At 36.4% G+C, this 22,460-nt stretch overlaps 1 protein-coding gene and 1 long non-coding RNA gene across 2 annotated transcripts in view; both read right to left on the bottom strand.

Moving 5' to 3' along the window:
* Positions 1-22,460, bottom strand: part of LOC134740362 (uncharacterized) — a 51,017-nt gene that overhangs the window by 10,405 nt on the left and 18,152 nt on the right. The gene's annotated exons all lie outside the window — the stretch shown is intronic.
* On the bottom strand, positions 18,272-18,403 carry LOC129010876 (small ribosomal subunit protein eS27-like). The gene has a single exon (XM_054445466.1). The coding sequence runs from the start codon at positions 18,401-18,403 to the stop codon at positions 18,272-18,274; it is 132 nt and encodes a 43-aa protein (XP_054301441.1).

The following is a 22,460-nucleotide window of genomic DNA, read 5'->3' as shown; positions in this document are numbered from 1 at the left end:
ATGAGTGATAGATGAGTTTTGAAAGAAACAAAAGACTAATGATGACTGACTAGTGTAATCTCAATGAAAATTAGCAATATTAAATGCACCCTCAGTGCCATTGTGCTTCGTCTCTTTTAATCTCCAACAATCCTATAAGATTGGTCCAGTTATTTTCCCCATTTTATCCCTAAGTAAAGCATAAACAGGATAAGTAACTTGTTCGAGGCCATACATCTTGAAGGGGAAGAACTGGAATTCAAATCTGAGCTTTGTCTGCAGAGCCCAAGCTTTTGCCACTAAGATGTAGACTCCCTAGCACCAGCAAGCAACATTTATTCCTCGATACCTGATGCTGAGTGTTTCATATCCATCATCTAAACTATTAACATAAATAAATGGTCATGCTCAGTTCTATTTCAGCCAGTCTGAAAAAACAACATCAAGAAGCCTAGATGGGAGGCCGAAGTGGGCAGATCACAAGGTTAGGAGATTGAGACCATCCTGGCTAACACGGTGAAACCCCGTCTCTACTAAAAATACAAAAAATTAGCTGGGCGTGGTGGCGGGCGCCTATAGTCCCAGCTGCTCGGGAGGCTGAGGCAGGAGAATGGTGTGAACCCGGGAGGCGGAGCTTGCAGGGAGGCGGAGCTTGCAGGGAGGCGGAGCTTGCAGGGAGGCGGAGCTTGCAGGGAGGCGGAGCTTGCAGGGAGGCGGAGCTTGCAGGGAGGCGGAGCTTGCAGGGAGGCGGAGCTTGCAGGGAGGCGGAGCTTGCAGGGAGCCGAGATTGCGCCACTGCGCCACTGCACTCCAGCCTGGGCGACAGAGGGAGACTCCGTTTCAAAAAAAAAAAAAAAAAGCCTAGAAAGAGGAAGGATTTCTTAAGTTTTACTCAGGATAGTCCAGAGCAGACAGCACTCTGGCCAAATGGTGTGAGCCGTCCAAACCGCTTGGTCTCAGAGAGGGATGTTTCAGATCAAGGCCATTCAACCAACCCCTCTTGCTCTGATACCATAATTACCAAGTTTCCTGGTCATGGTCTTTTTTCTTTTTGTGTTTGTTTATTTGTTTTTGTTTGTTTTGAGACGGAGTTTTGCTCTTGTTGCCCAGGCTGGAGTGCAAACTGCAACCTCCACCTCCCGGGTTCAAGCAATTCTCCTGCCTCAGCCTCCCGAGTAGCTGGAATTAAGGCACTTGCCACCATGCCCGGCTAATGCTTTATATTTTTAGCAGAGACAGGGTTTTACCACATTGGTCAAGCTGGTCTTGAACTCCTCACCTAGGTGATCCACCTTCCTCGGCCTCCCAAAGTGCTGGGATTACAGGAGTAAGCCACCGCGCCCGGCCCATGGCCTTATTTTTTATGTTTTCTTTTTTTTTTTTCCCTACAAGAAAGGAATGAAGGAACCATTGGCATCACTTCATAGCTTTCTCAGAATTAATAAATTGGCATCTGGCTTATACATCAGTGTTTTGTGAGTTGGAATAAATCAAGTCTGTTCATATGACTAAGCTGTCAAAGTTGAGTTATTCGACCTAAAACGTGGTAACCACACCAAAGTATTGCCATCCTGAGACTCTGTTGGGAAAGTGGCTGACCTCCTCACCTCTCTAGATGACATAGCTATTCTGTGTCTAACTAAATATATGTGTGTTCATTTTTTTTCATGCATTGTTTTTCCAAGCCAACACAATTTTTAAAACTCAGGAAGCACATCTTTTGACTACGGGCTAGATGCCATTAATGCTAAAGTACACAATTCAACAAAAAGATAAAGAAAAAGGTGGAAAAGGAGGAGAAATAACCACTGATTAATTACCAATGGGAGTGCTATTTGTGAAAAAGAACCCTCAACAAAAATTATTTGTTTTCAACTGAAGATGTTGAATAGAAATACAAACCAAAGTGATGGAAAATCAACTAAATAAAGGCCTTAGAGAAAGTCAGAAGTTCTTTGGTCTATTCCTAATTTCCAGAAAATGCTTTTACAAATGGTCAGGCAACTGAGCATCTGAGATCTAATTGTGTCACGTCAAACAAACTAGTTTGATGTTCTCCTTTTAGAAGAGCAGATGGAGTAGTCAAAAGACTATGAGAAACCCCTTAAGAAAGATGTGACAGTCTGAGGGACAGACTTAAATTAATGTTTAAAAAAATATAAATGCTTTGATGAATTAGAAAGGATTTTTCAACCCAGATCTAAATGAGATTTTCATCATTCTTTAAACAATGCCAAAGTAACTTTCTGATTTTAAAGAAGAAAAAAGTACAAAAATTTAAGAATTTAAACAAAAATTAATTCCAAGAAAGAGTTCATTAAGAATGCATCATCAAGGAAAACATTCTAAATCATTTTCTTCTACTGAAAATTTCTTAAGAATATAGAGAAGTGCAAAGAATGATATTATAAACACATATATATCTACTATACAGTTTAAATAAATGCTAACATTTTGTGATACTTTTTTGAGAGAAATAAAACCTTCCACATATACTTAAAGTTCCTTCTATTTCCCATACTAGTCCAATTCTCCTTGCTTTCTCCCCAGAAAAAAAAAAAAAAACACGTTACTATGTGTTTTCATCTACACTGTATCTACTATATATGTAGTACAAAAATACGTAGTATTATATACACATAGTATATATATGAAGTATATGTAGTATTAAAATACAGATTGGGAATACACAAAACTTGTATATCTCATGCAACTCATGTATCTCATATATCTTTTAAACTATATTCTTAAAATTGCTTCTAACAATGAGATATTTCAAAGGAAACTTTTCAGAGACAGTTGATATGACTAAAAACCAATGACCATTTCTACTTGGAAAATAATTAGAATCCAAACAAAATTTAGAGCAAGGAATTTATTATAGTGAATTCTGAAATCTATTTTATAAATTCTGAGAAGATAGTGTGAATGGGAAAGAATTTCTAAGGTGGTGAGGTGATTAAAAATGCTACCAAGAAGCTCACATTTCATAAACTTAAAATTAGAGATGAAGCAAGTCCAAAATAGATGTCAAAGGTGAACCCAGATACTGTAAAAGATAATGATGGTACATTGAATTCTCTTCCATCCATGTGAAGCTACTCTCTGGCAATAACTTACACAGGTTCAGAAATTACATTAACTCTTCAAACCTCCAGGGTACTGTTTAGTAAGTTATTATCTGATGTACTAAATTTTCTTAGCTCCTAAATTACTCTCAGAACTTCATTTATTCCCTGGGATCAGGTTATGGCTTCCAGAAACCATATAGTCTCCTGATCACTCAAGAGTTCCTGTGACTCCCAATAGTGCTAATCAATTTATTGACAAATAATTTAGGCCACCTGGAAAATCCAACTAAACAAGTGAAAGTCACTCTTAGGCCACTGTGTTCACTTGCTTAAAGACAAGAGTGGAAAAGGGTCAATCTGAAATATTCAGATTAAAGACAGAACCTACTGACCACGTGGCTAGTCCAAATGGCCATTATGATTGGCAAACAAAGCCAATTAAATAAAGAATGGTTCACTTATTGGTTGTATGTAGTTAGAGTTTTAGTAATAAGTGCTCTATAAGTCTGGCTCTTGGTCAGACTTCAGGGATTATTAACAGTCCCTTGGTAATTTTATTAAAAAGAGAGGTATTGATCCTAGTATTCCAGCCAAATTCTAATTTATGGATTTATAGTCTACCCGTCCCAAATTCCCTCAGATTAAGTGGCCTACTCCCAAAGGACAACCACCCTGAGCTAATATGCTTCTCCCAACCGCAAGCTTCTCTTGCGGGAAATCTCCCCAAAATAAACTCTCTCTGGTCTAAACAACACAGAAGTCTTCATGGGTTTGAATAAGCCTCTTCAACTATCATACACTCAACAATATAAATCTACATATTTTAATTTTTTAGTAAGAGATGTGTCTTTAGTTAGTCCATTGGCAGGATCAAATGAACGGAACACTGACAGATGTTCATTTACAGCTGTCTAATTTCTCTACAGACCATTCCAGTTGTGATAGAGAGAAGGGGAAGTATAGGGAGCAAAGCTGTTGAGTTTCGACTCCTTCTGGAAGAAGAGGTAATAAATAATTAGCCTTGCTGTTACTCCCCTTGGAAATACCCATTAGCCTTACTAGTCCAGAAGTGGAGGTTAGAAAACACCAAACAATTTCATTATTTTACCTAACTCAGAAATATGATCTTTACGTTTTTCCTAAGAACATCGTGGGTAGATACTCTTTACGGGGGTGCAGACCAACATGACATCAAGTGGCTGGGCCAGTAAGGTAAATACATGTAGTGGACCACCAGTCTCCATTAAAACTTGGAATGGGAAGCCATGGACTAGATAATTTTTCAGTCATCCTCAGTCTTACAAGTGTGTAACAGGAAACTAAATCGTTGGATATATTTTTTATTCCATTTGAAAAATCAGTTGATTCAGTGAGGAAAAATGAGTTGAGGCTATGGGTTGATATCACATAGGCATTAATAGATTGACAGGGTTTTGGTTTTTCATATGCTTGTTTTGGTGTCAGCACATAGCTCAAGAGATCTATGAAATCTAGGGGGAGATTTATTTGGTAATAGAGTTAGAGGCATTACTGTCATGGAAAACAATAAAAATGACCATAGCTCAGAATGTATTAATGCCATTTCTATGAATTTAAATTACAGCATATTTGGCTGTGAAAAAATAAATACATCTAGTAAACGCATAAGCACGTATTTAGGGTCTAAATAATAATCTTTTCTAACCAATTCTGACACTCAATAGCACATTTGAATATAATTTTATGCAATTTAATTTTTTATTTATAAAACTGTTTCCAGGTGTGATTATTATTCATCCATCACAAGATATATTTTTAAAAACAAAAAATGACAGCATTCACTTCAAAATTTATGTATGCTGGTAGAATATTCTAATTAGACAACAAAGTAATTTTGTTCAAGTAATTTTTTTGATATTAGTTTACACTGCAGATGTTTGCAAAGTTAAAATAAATTAAAACTCCAAAGTTCAGGTATTTTCCATTAGCACTATTCACTCTTTTCTTATGGATTATAACTATGTAGCTTAAGGTGATGTTTGTTCATTCTTCAAGTCTTTTTCTTAATCTGCCTAACCAAATGCCCCAAGCACAAGGAGAAACATCATCTCTGCAGGAGTATTGTTACCAGAGCCAACTGTGACAGCAGAGTATGAAAGAGTTATTTCAAAAATAGACTCCTAAAGTTGAGAAACTCATGAAAATTGAAGACAGGCTCATTTATTTGTGATTCTGGCAACAAAAGTACAACAAATTACCCCCAGTACTAAAGAACTCCAGAACGGTATTCCACTTTAGGTAGAAATATTATTGCAATCATTCATTCATTCATTGAATTAATTTGTTGAGCACCTACTAGATGACATGTAACGCACTGTGGTGGTAGGGATCCAAGAATGAACAAGACTGGTCTTTGCTCTTGTCTAGTGGGGTAGACAGATACACAAGAAATTTGCTTGTGGTGATTACGATTGCATGTTGAAGATGACTTTCTCCTGGGAATGATGGTTATTCAGGAAAAACATTAGTCAGGCCTGCCTCAGAGGAAGATGATCGTGTTTAAGAATGACAAAGGGCAAAAAGTCTAGTTTCAGAGCCCCTGTGCGGCAGCCTGACAGCATTAGAGACTGCCAGCAGAAACTCTGTGGTTTCCAGCTTAAAAGTTACCCCCTACCCCATGCATTATGAATGCCCAAAGACAATGCCAACTACAGGACACTGCCTATGGAGTATGGTGACATTTTCTGCCTACTGCATTGTTTATTTTCCCTTTCTCATAATTAAACCTTTTTCTAATCCTATAAGGTAATAATATTTGCAAATGGAGAACACCTGGCTATCCAATATGATGAATTTTCCAGGCTTCTGGGGAAAGAGTTGTTCAAGCAAAAAGAAATCTCACACACCCCTAGAAGTAACTCAAGCCCTTCATAATATGAATACATGGTGCAGAGGTTAAATGTGTATTTAAAGCAGAGAAACCATGAATATTGCGTCTCTGTATGAATGTATGTGTGTGTGTGTGTGTGTGTGTGTGTGTGTACGTGTAATCATAGAATTCTAAGCTTGTAGGGTGTGCTTTATATCTATATCATATGTTATCCAGATACCAGTTGTATATTATAAACTGCATATGCAATACCATATGGACACCATAAAATATCACATGTGTTGTCAAGATAATTTTATATTTAGTGCATGATGAAAATGTCCTATATTATATACCTATCTTTTCTGTGTGTACATAGATTTGTCTAACAAATTGCCTTCATTACCAAATTCAGATATAAATCAAAGTTAAAGTCGCTTTACTTAAATTTAATAAAAAGCAATATGGAAACGTGAATACAGTTTGTTTTTTCTTCACTAGATTTTTCTGCCATGCAGCATTTAACACTGGTGCAGCTGTCAATACCCATTCATCTGCTATCGGGCAGCTTTTTCCTTTCACTCACTGTGACATTTTTAAAGTGGCAAAAAAAAAAAAAAAAAAGCTTAAAACAGCATATTTGTCACTTTTTTCTTTCTTGTGACCTTTTAAGCACTAGGGAAAATTACTCTGTATGTACTAAACCCTTTAATCATTACACATACATTTCACAATAGTCCTTTATATAGAGGTATCATTTAATTAAATTTAAGGAATTTACATTGTACATGCTGCTGTTCATTTAATTATTCAAAAATTTAAACATAAGAAAACCTCATAGCTTTTAGCTATGGCAACCACGTAATGCAGCTGTAATTTATATTAAGACTCATTTTTATAAGTGGAATTTCAGAAATAACTTGTGCATACCCTCAGCTTCCAGCTTCTAAATTCTGATAAATAGCTACATGAAATATACTTATTCAGTAAATAAAAAATATGTGTTGCTAGTGAGGCATGACAAGGAAGGTTTTGAGAGGGAAGATGTAAGATTGAGTCTTAACTCTATTTTGGATCACTGTGTGACCTTGAGGGAGTTGCTGAATATCTCTGATTTGCACCCGGAATCTCATCATGTGCGAAATAAGATACTGATAGCCACCTCTCTCCAGCATAGTGTGGTTGTGAGGAACAAATTAGCAAATATTTGTATATGTGCTCTGAAATCTACAAAAAAATGAAGAGGAATATGATTTTTAGTTCAAAAACACAAATATTCTCTTTTCTAGAAATGGTGGAGAAATTAAAAATTCTTAACATGCCAGAAAGAAATCAAATATTAAAACAAACTAAAATAACAACATTAGCAACATATTAGTTACTGTCCTTTCTAAAACTAGAAACGGAAATACTGCTGCACCTGCTATAGAATGGCTTTAAAAATTGCAACAGGTAATAATTCCGGATTGCCTATTTAGTCTCAGTTTTAGTTTCATTACTTTGATATAATTGGCATATCTTTAAAAATGACCAGGTCTTTTTCCTCCTACACTGTAAACTGTGGCCTGGCATAGTAGAAAGTGGATGAAGTTCACCTCAGCAGCCCTAGAACAGAGTGATCGCCTTCGCCATTTACAGGTTGGTCACCAAGAGTAACTCAGCTTCACAAAGCATCAGCTTTCTCATCTCTACAAAACAGAACATCATATCTACCACAGAAGGTTTTTTTGTGGGTCATAAATTGTGTACCAGCATATTGCTGGTACACAATAACCTCTTGATGAATGGTATTTATTACTGCTGTTCTGGCAAGAAATCTCTTGGCACACTTTACTCTAAAAGCAACCCAGTGACCTTAAGGATTCTGTCGTGCAGCAAGCATCCAGGCAGAGGTCAAGATGCAGGTGGTCCTCTTCTTCCAAGAGGTCCTCTTGGATCCCTCCTCATTTGTCTTTGACATGCTGGGAAAGCAAGGGCCTATCATGTCCATAGGTAAAATGAAGTTACATTCCAAACCCTCCCCTTGAGGCGAAGGATCCTGGTGTCTTTCTTTCCCCCACTTCCCAGTCTTCTCATATAGACAAATTAGGGGTGGGGAATGGGCTCAGGTGGTGCCTGGTGGTCATAGGCCTGTTCTAATAGAGTACACTAAAGCATCATAATAAAGATGACTACACAGATCACTTGAAACCATTCAAGTCAGTGAGGTTTGGAATAGGAACTTGGATTGAGTCAGAAAGAATGAATGAAATTCTCCAGGCTGGCAGGAGAGAGGAGAAAGATTCCTCAAACAAAGACAATAGCATGCTCAAACCTAGACAAATGAAATGGCATGGGTGGTCTCGTCACTGCGGCTGATGCATGGCTTGAGGACAGATGAAGATCAACAGTGATTGTCATATGTGCCATTCTGAGAAGTGTGGGTTTCATCCTCTATTCAGCTAGGACCCAGTGATGTTTTCAGCGAGGAAATAACACTCCCTGACCTGTGTTTTAGGAAGATGACTTTAACATTTATGTGGAGAATGGGCTGGGATGATAAAAGACTGTACAGTGAGGAATTGTACAATGAGGGTAGACTTTGGAATAGTCAAGCAAGAAAGAGTGTGAGCCTGAACTAAGGTAGCATTGGTATAAACAGGAGAAGAGGAAATGGAACCAACAGAACTTAAATGAATGACCCTGAGGGGTAAGGAGGAGAGAGAGTTTGAGGATTTCCTGAATAGTTTGAGCAGATAGTAAACCAATTAAATATAACAACATTATATGTATTTCAAAAGGAAAATATTCAAACACAATTAAGTCCAAAGACATAAGAAAGCAGTCACGTGCTTGCACTTATTTGTAATAAATGTTTGCATTTAAGAGACACTTTTTAATTTATATTTGATATTTTTAAACAAAGGGTAATTAATAACTATATTCCTATTACTTAAAATCACCTTGAATGTGTAACAGCTACCAATGCTGGGTCATTTATTGGCAATGATATGCTTTTCCAAACTGGGGGATAACCCTTAAACACGATGTCATGCTCAATAATGTTCTCAACGAAGTGTCAGGTAGTTTCCCTTCAGTTTACATGGCAGCTGCATTCTTAAAAAATTTCAGGTATGTTTAGGCGGTACAAGCTTACTTCACGTCCATAGGTAAAATGAAGTTACATTCCAAGCTTAGAAAATTGTAAGTGGCTTTTTTCACCTACAAGAATGGCTGGGGGGAACATTTGAAGCTGTACAGAACACAGGACATTTCTTTGTGTGAGACTGTCCTGGGATCCACAAGACCCTTAGCATTCCTACCTTCTCGCATGCTATTGTTAATAGCCAAGCCATTGTGAAACCTAAAATCACTGGGATGATTAAACATCTTCCCAGTGAATTTCCAAAACATTCTTAGGGAATGGTATCACACTGACCCCACTGAAAACTAGAGTGCTTGGGGAAAGTTCCAGAGAAAACACCACAGTTTCCTCTTTTCTTAGCAGCTGGGGAGACCATTTTAGCTCTGGAAAAAAAAAAAAGAAAAAAAAATCAACTCTTTAAAAAGAACTTTGATCCTGCTAGTTGAGAAATCTTCTTTGGTATGACTCAAACTGTACAAGACATACTGATGGCCAATCGAAAAGGATGAGAAGGGAAAAGACATTATCACATCCATGCTCTCATTTTTAAAGTTTCATTTCTATCTCTGAGAGCTTGTGTTACCTTAGGCAATTCATGAACTGTAACAGGCATTTCTTCATGCCCTGAGTGTCCAGAGTAGAGCTGGGAGCAAGATACAGAGAATGGCTCTATCCTTTACTTAATGGGTGGGCCTCGCCCGCTGGTTTTTTGGATCCAGTATTGCTCTGGAGCCAGCTTTCACCAGCTTTTGAGAGCCAACCTAAATCTTCAGGAATTTTGTGAGCCAACTGACAATATGTTGGAAGCTTAAAATTGGCCATAGCGATAATATTTAAACCATGGAAATTGGCAAACACTAAAAATCAGGGCTCTCCCCACTCCCCAGAACCAGTTGTTAAACATTTACCAGCATACCACTGGTTGAAGCACTCCCCCATCCTGTAAGAAAGGGAGAGGTCGTCACTGGGGAGGCATTTTACAAATGCCCATAATCCTCTATGTTCTGTCAGCCTCATAGGCTGCTCATATACCCTCATGCTTGGTAATAATGCTGTTACTTAGGTATAATGTTGTTACTTAGGGACACGCTGATGCTATTTTTCTGAAGCACCCATGCAAGCGTCTCATGGGTGGGCAGTCCCTGTGCTGGGCACTGACAGTCAAAATGTCTCACCCTAAATAGACACCTCTGGAAAATCCTAACATCCCCATCTGTGAAGGAATGCATTTCAGTCGTCCCCTCCTAATCTTCTTACGGTAGCTAAGTTTTAGTCAAAGCTTCAGCTTAGACATAAACACTAATTCACTCACTCTTCAATCAATCTGCCACTACGGCAAGACCAAGCTTGGGGAAAAGCCACAGTAGCCTCAAAAGCGACTTGAAACTGACAAATCCCTTAGCTTCAGTTTCTGGGCCAAAAAGAGTTAAGAGTTTGTCAGCTTCAAGTCACTAGAGGCTTTAGAAGTCAGTCAAATCTGCCGACTCAACACATTTTGCTTTAAATAGGAAGGATGCCAACTGAAGCTGAATGGTAAAAGAGATTTCCAGGGACTGGTAAAACTAAGGAGAAGGGAGGAGAAAAGAATATGTAGTGATAGTAATAATTCCTTTTTCAAACAATGTGACAGTACTTTTACTAGATATTTCTTCTCCTTTTTCCATTATGTCCTCTGCGTTAAGTATTATTTTGGCCATTTTAACAAGTGGCAAAATTAGAATGGTCAGATAAATTTCCCCATGCATTTGGAGAAATTAGAACTAAAATCCTGGTCTTCTGATATCTTCCTCTCAATCATTCTTACTCTAGATACGTGTTTCCCATTTGGTAACAGGAAGATAACATAACTAAAACATCCCTTGAGCCATATCCATACTTAGGATTTTATGCACATGAATCTGTTTAAAAAAATAGTTGAATATAGTCAGATATCCATTTAGTTCAAGTGAATTCTAGCATTAAAAATATATATATAATCTGTGATAATTTCATATGCCATTATCTCCTTATATATTTTTTTCTTTTTCCAGCTTTACTGAGGTATAATATAATAGGCATACAATAAACACAGTAAGTGTACAATCTGATATTTTGATATATGTATAAACCCATAAAATAATTACCACATTCAAGAGAGTCAATACAGTCATCCCTCAGTATCGTTGGGGGATTGGTTCCAGAATCTCCCTCAGGTAACAAAATCCTCAAATGCTCTCTTCCCTTATATAAAATGCTGTAGTATTTGTGTATAACCTATGCACATCCTCCCATATACTTTAAATCATCTCTAGATTACTCATAATACCTAATACAATGTAAATACTATATAAATAATTGTTATGCTATGTTGTTTAGGGAATAATGACAAAAAAGGTCTGTACATGTTAAGTATGGACACAAATTTTTTCCAAATATTTTTAATCCACAGTTGGTTGAATTCACTGATGCAGAATTCACGGATGTGGAGGGGCAACTGTATGTTCCACACATCTAAAATTCCTCACGCCCTTTGTAGTACCTCTCGTCTACCCCTTCCCACACATTCACCCCAGGAAACAACTGATCTACCTTCTGTCAATGAAATAAATTTTCATTTTTAATGTTTTATAAGCATAGACTCATACAATATGTACTCTATGTCTGACCTCATTCAGCATAATAATCTCAAGATATCGCCATGTTGTTGTATTACCAATAGTTCCTCCCATTGTGTTGCTGAGTAGCATCTCATTACATGAATATGACACAATTTGCTTATTCATTCACTTATTGATGGGCTTCTGATTTTTTCCAGTCTGAGGCTATTATAAATAAAGCTACCGTGAACAATCATGCCAAAAGGTATCTATTGACATATGATTTTAATACCTCAGAGTGGAATGGCTAGGTCTTATGAGAAGGTATGTTTACCTTTTTAAGAAATTGCCAAACATTTCCAAGCTGGCTATGCCAATTTACATTCCTAACACCATAGTATGAGAATTCCCATTCCTTCACATCCGGTCAACACTTGGTATATCAATCTTTTTAATTTTAGCAGTGCTAACAAGTGTGTAGTGGTATCTCATTATGGTTTTAATTTGTATTTCCCTAATGAATAATGATATTAAGCATCTGTTCACATGCTTGTTTCAAATCCACATATCTTCTTTGGTTAAGTCTATCTGCTGCCCATTTTTTGTTGTGTTATTTATATATTATTGACTTTTGAGAGTTCTGTGTATATAATGGATACATGTTCTCTAGCAGATATCTTCGCAAATATTTTCTTTCAGCCTCTGGCTTGTCTTTGCATTCTCTTAATATCCTTTGGCAATCAGAAGTTTTTAATTTTGATGAGATCTAATTTATCCATCTTTTTGTTTTATAGACCAAACCTTTGGTGTCATATCTAAGAAATCTTTGCCTAACCAAGGTCACAAAGATTTTACTTATGTTTTCTTTTTCAAGTTTTAGGGTTTTCGGCTTTACATTTAGATTTATGATTCAATTTGGGATTCTGAGTTAATTTTTATATATAGCTCAAGGTTTGGATTGATATTATTTTGGTTTCTTTTTCATGTAGATGTCCAATTGTTCCAGCACCATTTGTTGAAAAGACTATCCTTTCCCCCACTGAATTGTCTCTGCACCTTTGTCAAAAATCAGTTGTCCATGTATATGTCGGTCTATTTCTGTACTGTGTTCTGTTTCATTGACCTATTTGTCTATCCTTATGTCTTTACCATTGTCTTAGTTAGCTCAGGCTGCCATAACAAAATACCACAGACTGTGTGGCTTAAACAAGAGAAAGTTATTTTCTTACATTTCTGGAGGCCAGAAGTCTGAGACAAGGATGCCAGCATGGTCAGTTTCTGGTGAAATCTCTTTCCCTGAGTTGGAGACAGCTAGCTTCTCATGGTGTTCTCACATGGCAGAGAGAGAAAAAACAAACTCTCTGGTGCCTCTTCTAATAAGGGCACTAATCTCATCATAGGACCCCACCCTTTGGGCCTCAAGCATAAAACCATAGTATTCAGTCCATAAAACCATAGTATTCATGCCCTGAGAGTCTGAGGGTAGAGTAAGAAGAAGGAAAGATGTAGTAATAGTGATAATTTCTACTTCAATCCAGCAGTGCTTTTACTAGATATTCCATCTCCAAAACTGATTACTTTATAATAAATCTCAACATCATGTGATGTTAGCCTTCCAGTTTTCTGCATGTTGACTATTCGAGGTCCTTTGCCTTTCCATGTGAATTTTAGAATCAGCTTGTCAATTTTGACCCGAAAAGAAAACTGCTAAGCTTTTATTGGGTTTGTATTAAATCTTTAGATCAATTTGAAGAGAATGACAATTGAATTGTATTTCTATATGTGTAAGAAATATTCAAAAATTAAAAATAATACCACATATAATAACACCAAAACTATGAAATACTTAAAAATAAATCTGATAAATGATGTGAAAGACTTGTACCCGAAAATCACAAAACATTGCTGAGAGAATTACCGAAAACCCGAATAATTGGAGAGCTATATCTTGTTCACAGGTCAGAAGACTCAATATTGGAATGATTTCTTCTTCCCTTTAATAATGGAAGCTACTGCATTTTTATTTTTCTTGGAGATAGGTGAGGCCATTTGACTCTGATCTGCCTAAAAGAATCTCAGCAAAAAAGTGTGCATTATTTCCAGGTCATATCTTTTTCTCCGTTTTTCTTTTCCCATGGGCTGGTCCAGATGAGGACAGCACCATAGGGTAGTGCATTTTCAAGTATACTTCCCTGACCAGCAGCAACAGCTTCCCCCGAAAACTTGAGAATGCAAATTCTCAAGCCCCACCCCTGAACTGTTCAATCAGGAACTCTGGAGTTGGGGCCCAGCACTCTGTTTTAAAAGAAAAACCCTCCAGGTGATCCAGGCACAGACTGCAAAGTATCAGTTGGAACATGGTTGGCTGAATATGTTTTTGGAGCAGTCACCTACTCTCCCAGGACTGTCTCCACCCTCTTATATGATGGAGAAATAAACTTGTCTTGCTTGAGACTTTGTAATTTTTGTCACCTCATCTATTTCTAACTATACCTCCATTGTGCCTGTATGTAATATTATCCTGACCTTGTATAGACAAGTTTCTTTCAGGACATACGGTTTATCTCAAAGATAGTATCAACATTACCACTACATGTCAAGGTTTGTATTTGCCTACACTGAGGGATACATCGTAATAATTGGTAGTACCTTTCCTATGTAACTTGTGATGTTTTGGTAAGTTGGATGAACACTAAAGCGACATAATGTGCTATATTCAAAGAGATTATTTTATAAATTTATAAATTATTTTATAAAAATTTATAAATTATAATTTTATAAATTTATAACATATAATTTTATAACATATAAAATTAAATTATATATATTATATTTTATATATAATATATAACATTTATAACATACATAATTATATATAATTATAACATACAATTATATATAACATATATAATTACATATATAATTATATATAACATATATAATTACATATATAATTATATATAACATATATAATTACATATATAATTATATATAACATATATAATTACATATATAATTATATATAACATATATAATTACATATATAATTATATATAACATATATAATTACATATATAATTATATATAACATATATAATTACATATATAATTATATATAACATATATAATTACATATATAATTATATATAACATATATAATTACATATATAATTATATATAACATATATAATTACATATATAATTATATATAACATATATAATTACATATATAATTATATATAACATATATAATAATTACATATATAATTATATATAACATATATAATTATTACATATATAATTATATATAACATATATAATTATTACATATATAATTATATATAACATATATAATTATTACATATATAATTATATATAACATATATAATTATTACATATATAATTATATATAACATATATAATTATTACATATATAATTATATATAACATATATAATTATTACATATATAATTATATATAACATATATAATTATTACATATATAATTATATATAACATATATAATTATTACATATATAATTATATATAACATATATAATTATTACATATATAATTATAACATATACAATTATAACATATATAATTATATACAATTATAACATATATAATTATATACAATTATAACATATATAATTATATACAATTATGACATATATAATTATATACAATTATGACATATATAATTATATACAATTATGACATATATAATTATATACAATTATGACATATATAATTATATACAATTATGACATATATAATTATATACAATTATGACATATATAATTATATACAATTATGACATATATAATTATATATAAAATATAACATATAACATATATTTTATAACATATAAAATATCATATATGTTAGTCTTAAAAATTATGAGACTTACATATTTTCCCTTTTTGCATAATTTTCTTTTTCTCTAACTTTGAGAAAACATGGGATTTTTTCCCTCTCCAAACTATTTACTTTTTCCAATCTGCTCCCATCATGTAGGTACTTTAGTTGTCAATAGCAGCCAGAATTACCCTGAAGACTTGTTTAAGGGAACTGAAAAGGTATGAACAGCCCTAGTGCTGAAAGTAAGAAAAATAATGTCTTAAATAATATTCACAGTTGACTGTTCTTCAAGCAAGAAAAAAGAGAAAGAATTATTACCTGGAAAAAAATCAGTTATTTTATATATAAAATTATATATAACATAAAATATATATTATTCTATACTTCTTATATAATCTGATCTATATAGCTCAAAATACATATATGTGTGTGTGTATTTTACACATATATATAGTAAAAGTAGAGTGCAATAACTCTTGGTGGAAATTTTTCAATGGTTCATCATGAAACACTTCTTACAGTGTTTCAATAAGCCTGTCTAAGTTGACTTGAGTACTTCCTGGCGATAGGAAAATTCAAGTGTTCACAGCTCATTCAATATTCTACTTATTTGCTAAGCACCTCCTCTCTATCAGACAGCCTCTTCAATTTTTGAACAGCCATAATTGTTTAAAAGTTCTAACCCACATTAAGATGAAATCCTCCTGTAAATAGTTTCAATAGAGCTCCTTGCAGAAACGCACTGTGCTAGGAGCTGAGGATACACAACTGCCTTCAGGGAACTCACGGTGTCCTGGAGGTAGGGAAAGAGGGTCTGATGACAGAATTAATAAATGTCAATGTATGGATGTACAGAATGCTTTGAGAAAATAGAGGAGGATGCCCTAAAAGATGAATAGGAATCAAAACAGAAACAACATTCCAGGTACCAGGAAGAGTATGGATACAAGCACAGAAGCATAGAAGAGAAGGACATTTAGGAAACCTCTAGTAGCTCTGTATGTCCAAAATTAAAGTTGTGGAGTAGATGCTAAGACTGGCAAAAATCTGTAAGACGCATATTAAGAAGAGACTTGTACATCACAATGAGGGGCTCAGACTTGATTCTCCAGGCAATGGGGAGTCAGTAGAAAATATGTGAGCAAGTAACATGATTCGCTTTCTGATTTGAAAAATTATTCCGAGTGAAGTAAAGAGAATGAATCAGAGAAAAGAGAAAACATAAGAAAGAACAAGAGGATACCTATAAACAGTGTATGAGTTTCTTCCCCACTCTTCCTCCTTCCCCTTCTCTGTTCCCTCCTCCTGCAAGAGAAAATATGTCTAGGCTAAGGTAGCAGAAGTGAGGATGTCGATGAATCAACAGATCCGAGAGATATGAAATAAGATTCTCATCAGTATTTAGCAATCAACTCAGTATGGGGAGTGAAGGAGGTTGTAGTTCTGTCCCCTGGAGCATCGCAAAAGTCTTTCCTATGACAACTCTTCAGTCATTTAAGAATAATTATCACCTTCTTTCCTTCACCCCTCAAACAAACCAATTCTTGTCTTTCAACCTGGGTACAATAAAATGCCATTCCCCAGTCCTCTTATCTCCCAGTGTTTAAGTGGGTATAGAAGGTGCGTTATCTAAAATTTCTCAACTCAACAACCTACTCAAAACTCAAGAAGTAGATAAATGTATTTCTCTCTAGCCTATAAGAATTCACACCAGCCAAAAGATCTCCCTCACTGTTCAGTTGTCAAAAAAATATATTAATGCTTCTAAATCAAGAACAAAAATAAAGTCACTCAAAAATAAAGTTTAACATTTCATATTTTTGGCACTTAAAATATTCTTCTATTTGTGCTTTCCTAACATGAGCATATGACTTGCAAAGCAAAGTAGCCATAAATCAGGCTACTCTAACACCCTCTTCACAGACATTTGTCAGGAAAAATAATTAGTATACTGGCTAAGAGAACACTAATAAAGCAGTGCATTGCATTTCATTTGGTCCTTATTCAACAACTGCAAAGAGTTCCAAAGAAAAAGACAAAGAAAATTAGAATTATTATTATCCTACACCCAGCTTTCCTGATGGAGCATATTTCTTGATGCTGGCAAAACTCCTGGACCTAATCTTTATTTTTTAACCTATTGATCCTTTTCCATTAGTGACAGACTTGTTCTGCTACAAGGGATGGGCTTCCAAATTGGCCTGAGGGAGGCATGTGGGTTAGAAACAATATTGTCATTGGCCTAGTTTTGGCAGGATTGGTGGAAAGTCAGACAACTGTTATGTTTTGGAGTTGCAGGCTAATAGTGCCCTCTGTTTTCCATTTTTGCTCCCATCCACAGAATTACCAGATGGCCAAAAAGCTACTAGAACAGAAGTAATGTTCCAATACAGTGGAAAAAGACCAATCCAGTAAACACTCCAACATCCATCCAGTGACTTAAAATAGCAATCTAAATGTTCGAAATAGATGAAGGGAAAAAAATAGAAAACATAGCAAAAACTCTTTACGCCTGACTCCTTTCACCTGAAAACATGGTCTTTTCAGAGCAATAAATTTACCCGCAGATTCCAGCACCCTCAAAATGTCCCACCCATCTTCCCAAATGCCCAACTTGTAGGCCAGTTGGCCACAACTGTTCAAAAGATTTAGAAGACATTTCCTAAACTTCCCAGAGATCCTCAGTCAGTGGATCCAGGGTGGAGCATAGTAATCTGTAATTCTTTTTAAATACAAAATATGCTTATCAAGATGGTTCCCATTCATCTTGATAGAAGGTGCTTTTAATGCTGCTTCCTCCTGAAGGAACATTATTCTGTAAGGTTTGCTTTTTCTGCTGTAGGCTGGCAGAGAACAGTGGAGCCACCAACACATAAAACTACTGTTTGTGCCTGGCTAAAGACCATGGCGATTTTATAGCATCCTGGGCATTTCATATCCATGAAGTGCCTGGGGCTCTGCATCAGGCACTCCTTGTGTTTCCTCTTCTGGAGAGGGATAAAAGAGATCTTTTGTGAGAGGCATGTTCTCATGGATATGTAGTCATCACTAGAAAGGGAAATACATCATTTAAAAAAAATCTTTCCAAGTGATTCTGATGGTCACATTGGGGAACTATTTAAAGGAATCTTTAATGGTCTATCTGTAGGAGAAATTTTCAAATAAGGTGCTGGTGCTAGAAATGGAAGTCATCGGTTGGGTAACTTTTCAATTTTCATACATCCTCTGCTCCTACCTCCAAGTTTCTTCCATGCTTTCTACTGGAGAGGGAATATAGTACACGGGGTGAGTAGGAATTGAAAAACACTGTCTTTGGAATGGAGAGTCAGGGAACTGCCTGGAGAGAAACGAAGCAAAACAAAACAAAATGTTTTCGCTCTGATAGTGTGAACTAGTTGGGTGCAAATATAAAACAACTGTTATCACCACCCACCTCAACCCTGGTTCATTCTATGGGGCAAGTTCTTCCTCTGCTCCTGGAAGAAATTCTGAGAAGGTGAAACTGATTTTTCCTGGCATTTTCAGATAATAAAATCATTTTGCCTGAAAGAGTCTCATGCTACAATTAAAAGTCAAGTCAAAAACCATAGTTTAAAGTTAAAATTTCTCTCCTCTCCGACTGGGGATCTGCTCCCCCAGTTTGGGCCTGCACCTTCAACCTCTTCTTAGTTTCCCCTCCTGCTTCTCCACCTCCTCTCCCTCACTCAATAAGAGTCCTGTCCCCCATGCAAGATTGAAGGTGGGACTAGGGGCTGGGGTAGGAAAGGAAGAGAGGTAAGGTTATAGAGAGAAAGGTCTTACCTGACCAATATTGATGCAACCTGACCCTCCTTCCCCCTGGCTGGCTAATTCTTGCTCATGAGATGCATTAAGGGTTCTTTGAAGACCTCCTGTCATCGCTGGAGACTTCTCACCTACAGAACTAAGTGGATTCATTTCCTCTAGCTAGTGATTCACAATTCCCTGAGCACCTGACTTTCACTGTACACCTTCAGCCTTTTCTATTGAGGTCTCCTTGCCTTCCCTCTACCAGTTACATGGGCAGGGCTTAAGGCAGTTCAAGGGTAGCTTTCTCTCTCATTTGTTGCCCACATTTGATCCATGAAAAAGACTCATGTGTCATTCCCTGTCGCACCAACAAAGCAGGAAGCTTTGGCCAGAGCATCTTGCTTTTAGGTGCTTTAACCATGTGTCAGATACCAGTCCACTGTATCCCCCAAACAGCAGGGAATCCTATCAGAAACCTCAATTTATCCCTGTGAAGCCTATTTTGCTTGACGTTAGGTGAGGAGGAAGCCCCTTCCTCTTACTCCATAGCCATGAAGGCAGAGGGTATCAGCAGCATACTAAAAACTCTCTCTAAAAATTTTTCTTTAATCTCCAACCAATATCTTTTGATCTCTTCCATTTCTTTCACAGATTGAAGACAAGTGATCTGCAAAATCAGTTTATAGCACCATCTTCTCAAAATGTTATGTGGTGCAACTATTGTCTTGAGGCCTTAGATGAAACAGGGATTTGTAGAGTCCCATTTTACATTTTGATAGCTAAAGCCCTAGTCCTTTGGACTGTCACACCAAGACGGTCAATGGATTTCCATTAGAGGATCTGAACATGCCCTGTATTCCAGTTGGTTCTTTGACATTCAAAGTCTGGGCAGACTGGCAGGCCCCATTTGCCAAGGAGCAATTACTTCTGTAGTAATTAGGTCTGAAATCATGTTGCCTGTTTGAATCAAAAGCAGTTTTCTGCACAAGATAACATTCAACCAGTGCAGACACGGAAGAGTAAATAAACAACCCATGTTTCTTCAACCAGGCACAGCACTGAATTTTACAGCAGTTAAAGATTCTAAGAGTATTAAAGATTACAAGAATGTAAGCATACAAATACCAAAGAGATATGTTAATTAAAGCCAAAATCTGGAAGTATAAGCTGAAGTTATTATTGTTTATATTATAATAGAAAAGAAAAAGAGGGACAAAGAAGGAAAAAGAGAAGAAATCTTAAATGGTAAACTGAAAAACAAAATCATAAAAATGTAAATATATCGAGGATTCTAAAAATCAACTGGTTTAATACCTTCGTCTTACATAAAATAACAATAGTAACAAAAAACCCTACTGCACATTTGCTATGTTTTAAGCACTTTATAATAATGTTATCTCATTTAATCATCATATATGAAAGGCTGTGGTAGATTAAATTATTGCTCTCGGGTCTTCACTCACTCCCTTTTTCTGCCATGTAACTTTCTGATGCACTGCAGTGGGCAGAGTACATTTCTCCACCCCACGGATGTTGGGCTTGACCACGTGACTAGCATTGATCAATGGGATGTTAACACATGTCACACAAATACAAGAGTAAAGTCTGTTTTCTAATTTTGTAAATTGTGTAATTTGACTTGTCATCTTGCATTCCTGAGATTGGTGCTGGACAAGGACAATGAAGAAACATATGGAGCAAAGCTAAACTCAACCTGGAGCCTAGAGCCAAGGCTCACCAGTGGCATCCTGAAGCAGATCTGCCCCAAAACACTTGCAGGCCCATGAACCAAGAAAATTAACGCTTGTAAGCCACTGAGTTCTGGATAGTTTGGTATACAGCATTATTTTAGCAATGGCTGACTAATACGAAGGTCTAGACAAAGAGAAAGAATGTCTGCTTATCACCAAGGCTGAAATAAATTTTAAAATCCTCATATTCCCAGTTTTCTTTCATACTGCTTATTTGCCTCAGTTTAGGTACCTTAGCTCTAACCTGTGCTCATTGCTGGAAGTTAAGGATTTTATTTGAAAAAGAGTTCTAAGAGTAACTCACAGAAGCTCTGAATTACTAGAAGAGCTAAAAGTTTACACACACAAACACAAACACACACACACGAACTTTTTGTGGGTGCTTGCTCCGTCTGAGATGTAAAGACAAACAAATGGACATCTATAATAGGTCAGCTTCAGGATGAACAATGTTAAGCTGACAAGGGTTTTTTATGCAAAACGTACCAACAACTCCCAGGACTAGAAGCATATAAAAACCTAGGCATTGGCCAGGCGCCGTGGCTCACGCCTGTAATCCCAGCACTTTGGGAGGCTGAGGAGGGCGGATCACAAGGTAAGGAAATCGAGACCATCCTGGCTAACAAGATGAAACCCCGTCTCTACTAAAAATACAAAAAATTAGCCGGGCGTGGTGCGGGCGCCTGTAGTCCCAGCTACTCGGGAGGCTGAGGCAGGAGAATGGCGTGAACCCGGGAGGCGGAGCTTGCAGTGAGCTGAGATTGCGCCACTGCAGTCCAGCCTGGGCAACAGACTGAGATTCCGTCTCAAAAAAAAAAAAAAACCTAGGCGTCAATCAATGGGTGTTTATTGAGTATTGAGTGCTTATACAATATTAGGCTGAGGAAAAGGTGGCACTTGGGAGTGGGGGTTTGAGGAGTGGCTAAAAATAAAAATATGACAGAGACCTTCCCCTGAGAAATTTTATTCTCATTCTAACAGAACCTCATAGTTTCAAACTCCAAAACACTCAGATCGGCATGGGAAGTCATAATCTGTTTCAAAAATAAACGTCAAATTTGCTAACAAACAAAAACATCTACCCCCCGACAAAAATAAATTCTACGGCAAACATTTACTCAATGCGAAAAAAGTAAAAGCATTAACTTTAAAATTAGAACTAAGACAAAAATGCCTGCTATCACTATTTATGTTCACTTTATACAAGAGATCAGAGCCAGTAAAATAACAAAGAAAAAAGAAGTCAAAAGTGTGATAACAGGGCCAGGCGCAGTGGCTCACACCTGTAATCCCAGCATTTTGGGAGGCCGAGGCGAGCGTATCTTCTGAGGTCAGGAGTTGGAGACCAGCCTGACCAACATGGTGAAACCCCGTCTGTACTAAAAATACAAAATTAGCCACGCATGGTGGCGCATGCCTGTAATCACAGCTACTCAGGAGGCTGAGGCAGGTAAATCGCTTGAATCCGGGAGGCGGAGGA

Source organism: Pongo pygmaeus, chromosome 10, assembly GCF_028885625.2.
Source record: "Pongo pygmaeus isolate AG05252 chromosome 10, NHGRI_mPonPyg2-v2.0_pri, whole genome shotgun sequence".
Taxonomy (NCBI): domain Eukaryota; kingdom Metazoa; phylum Chordata; class Mammalia; order Primates; family Hominidae; genus Pongo; species Pongo pygmaeus.
Note: the sequence above shows the minus strand (reverse complement) of the source record. Positions and strands in the feature narration are given on the sequence as shown.

What these genes read in the sequence shown, in the direction of transcription:
- LOC129010876 (XM_054445466.1), bottom strand. Translation starts at nt 18,403, where the DNA reads ATGGATATGAAATGCCCAGGATGCTATAAAATCGCCATGGTCTTTAGC.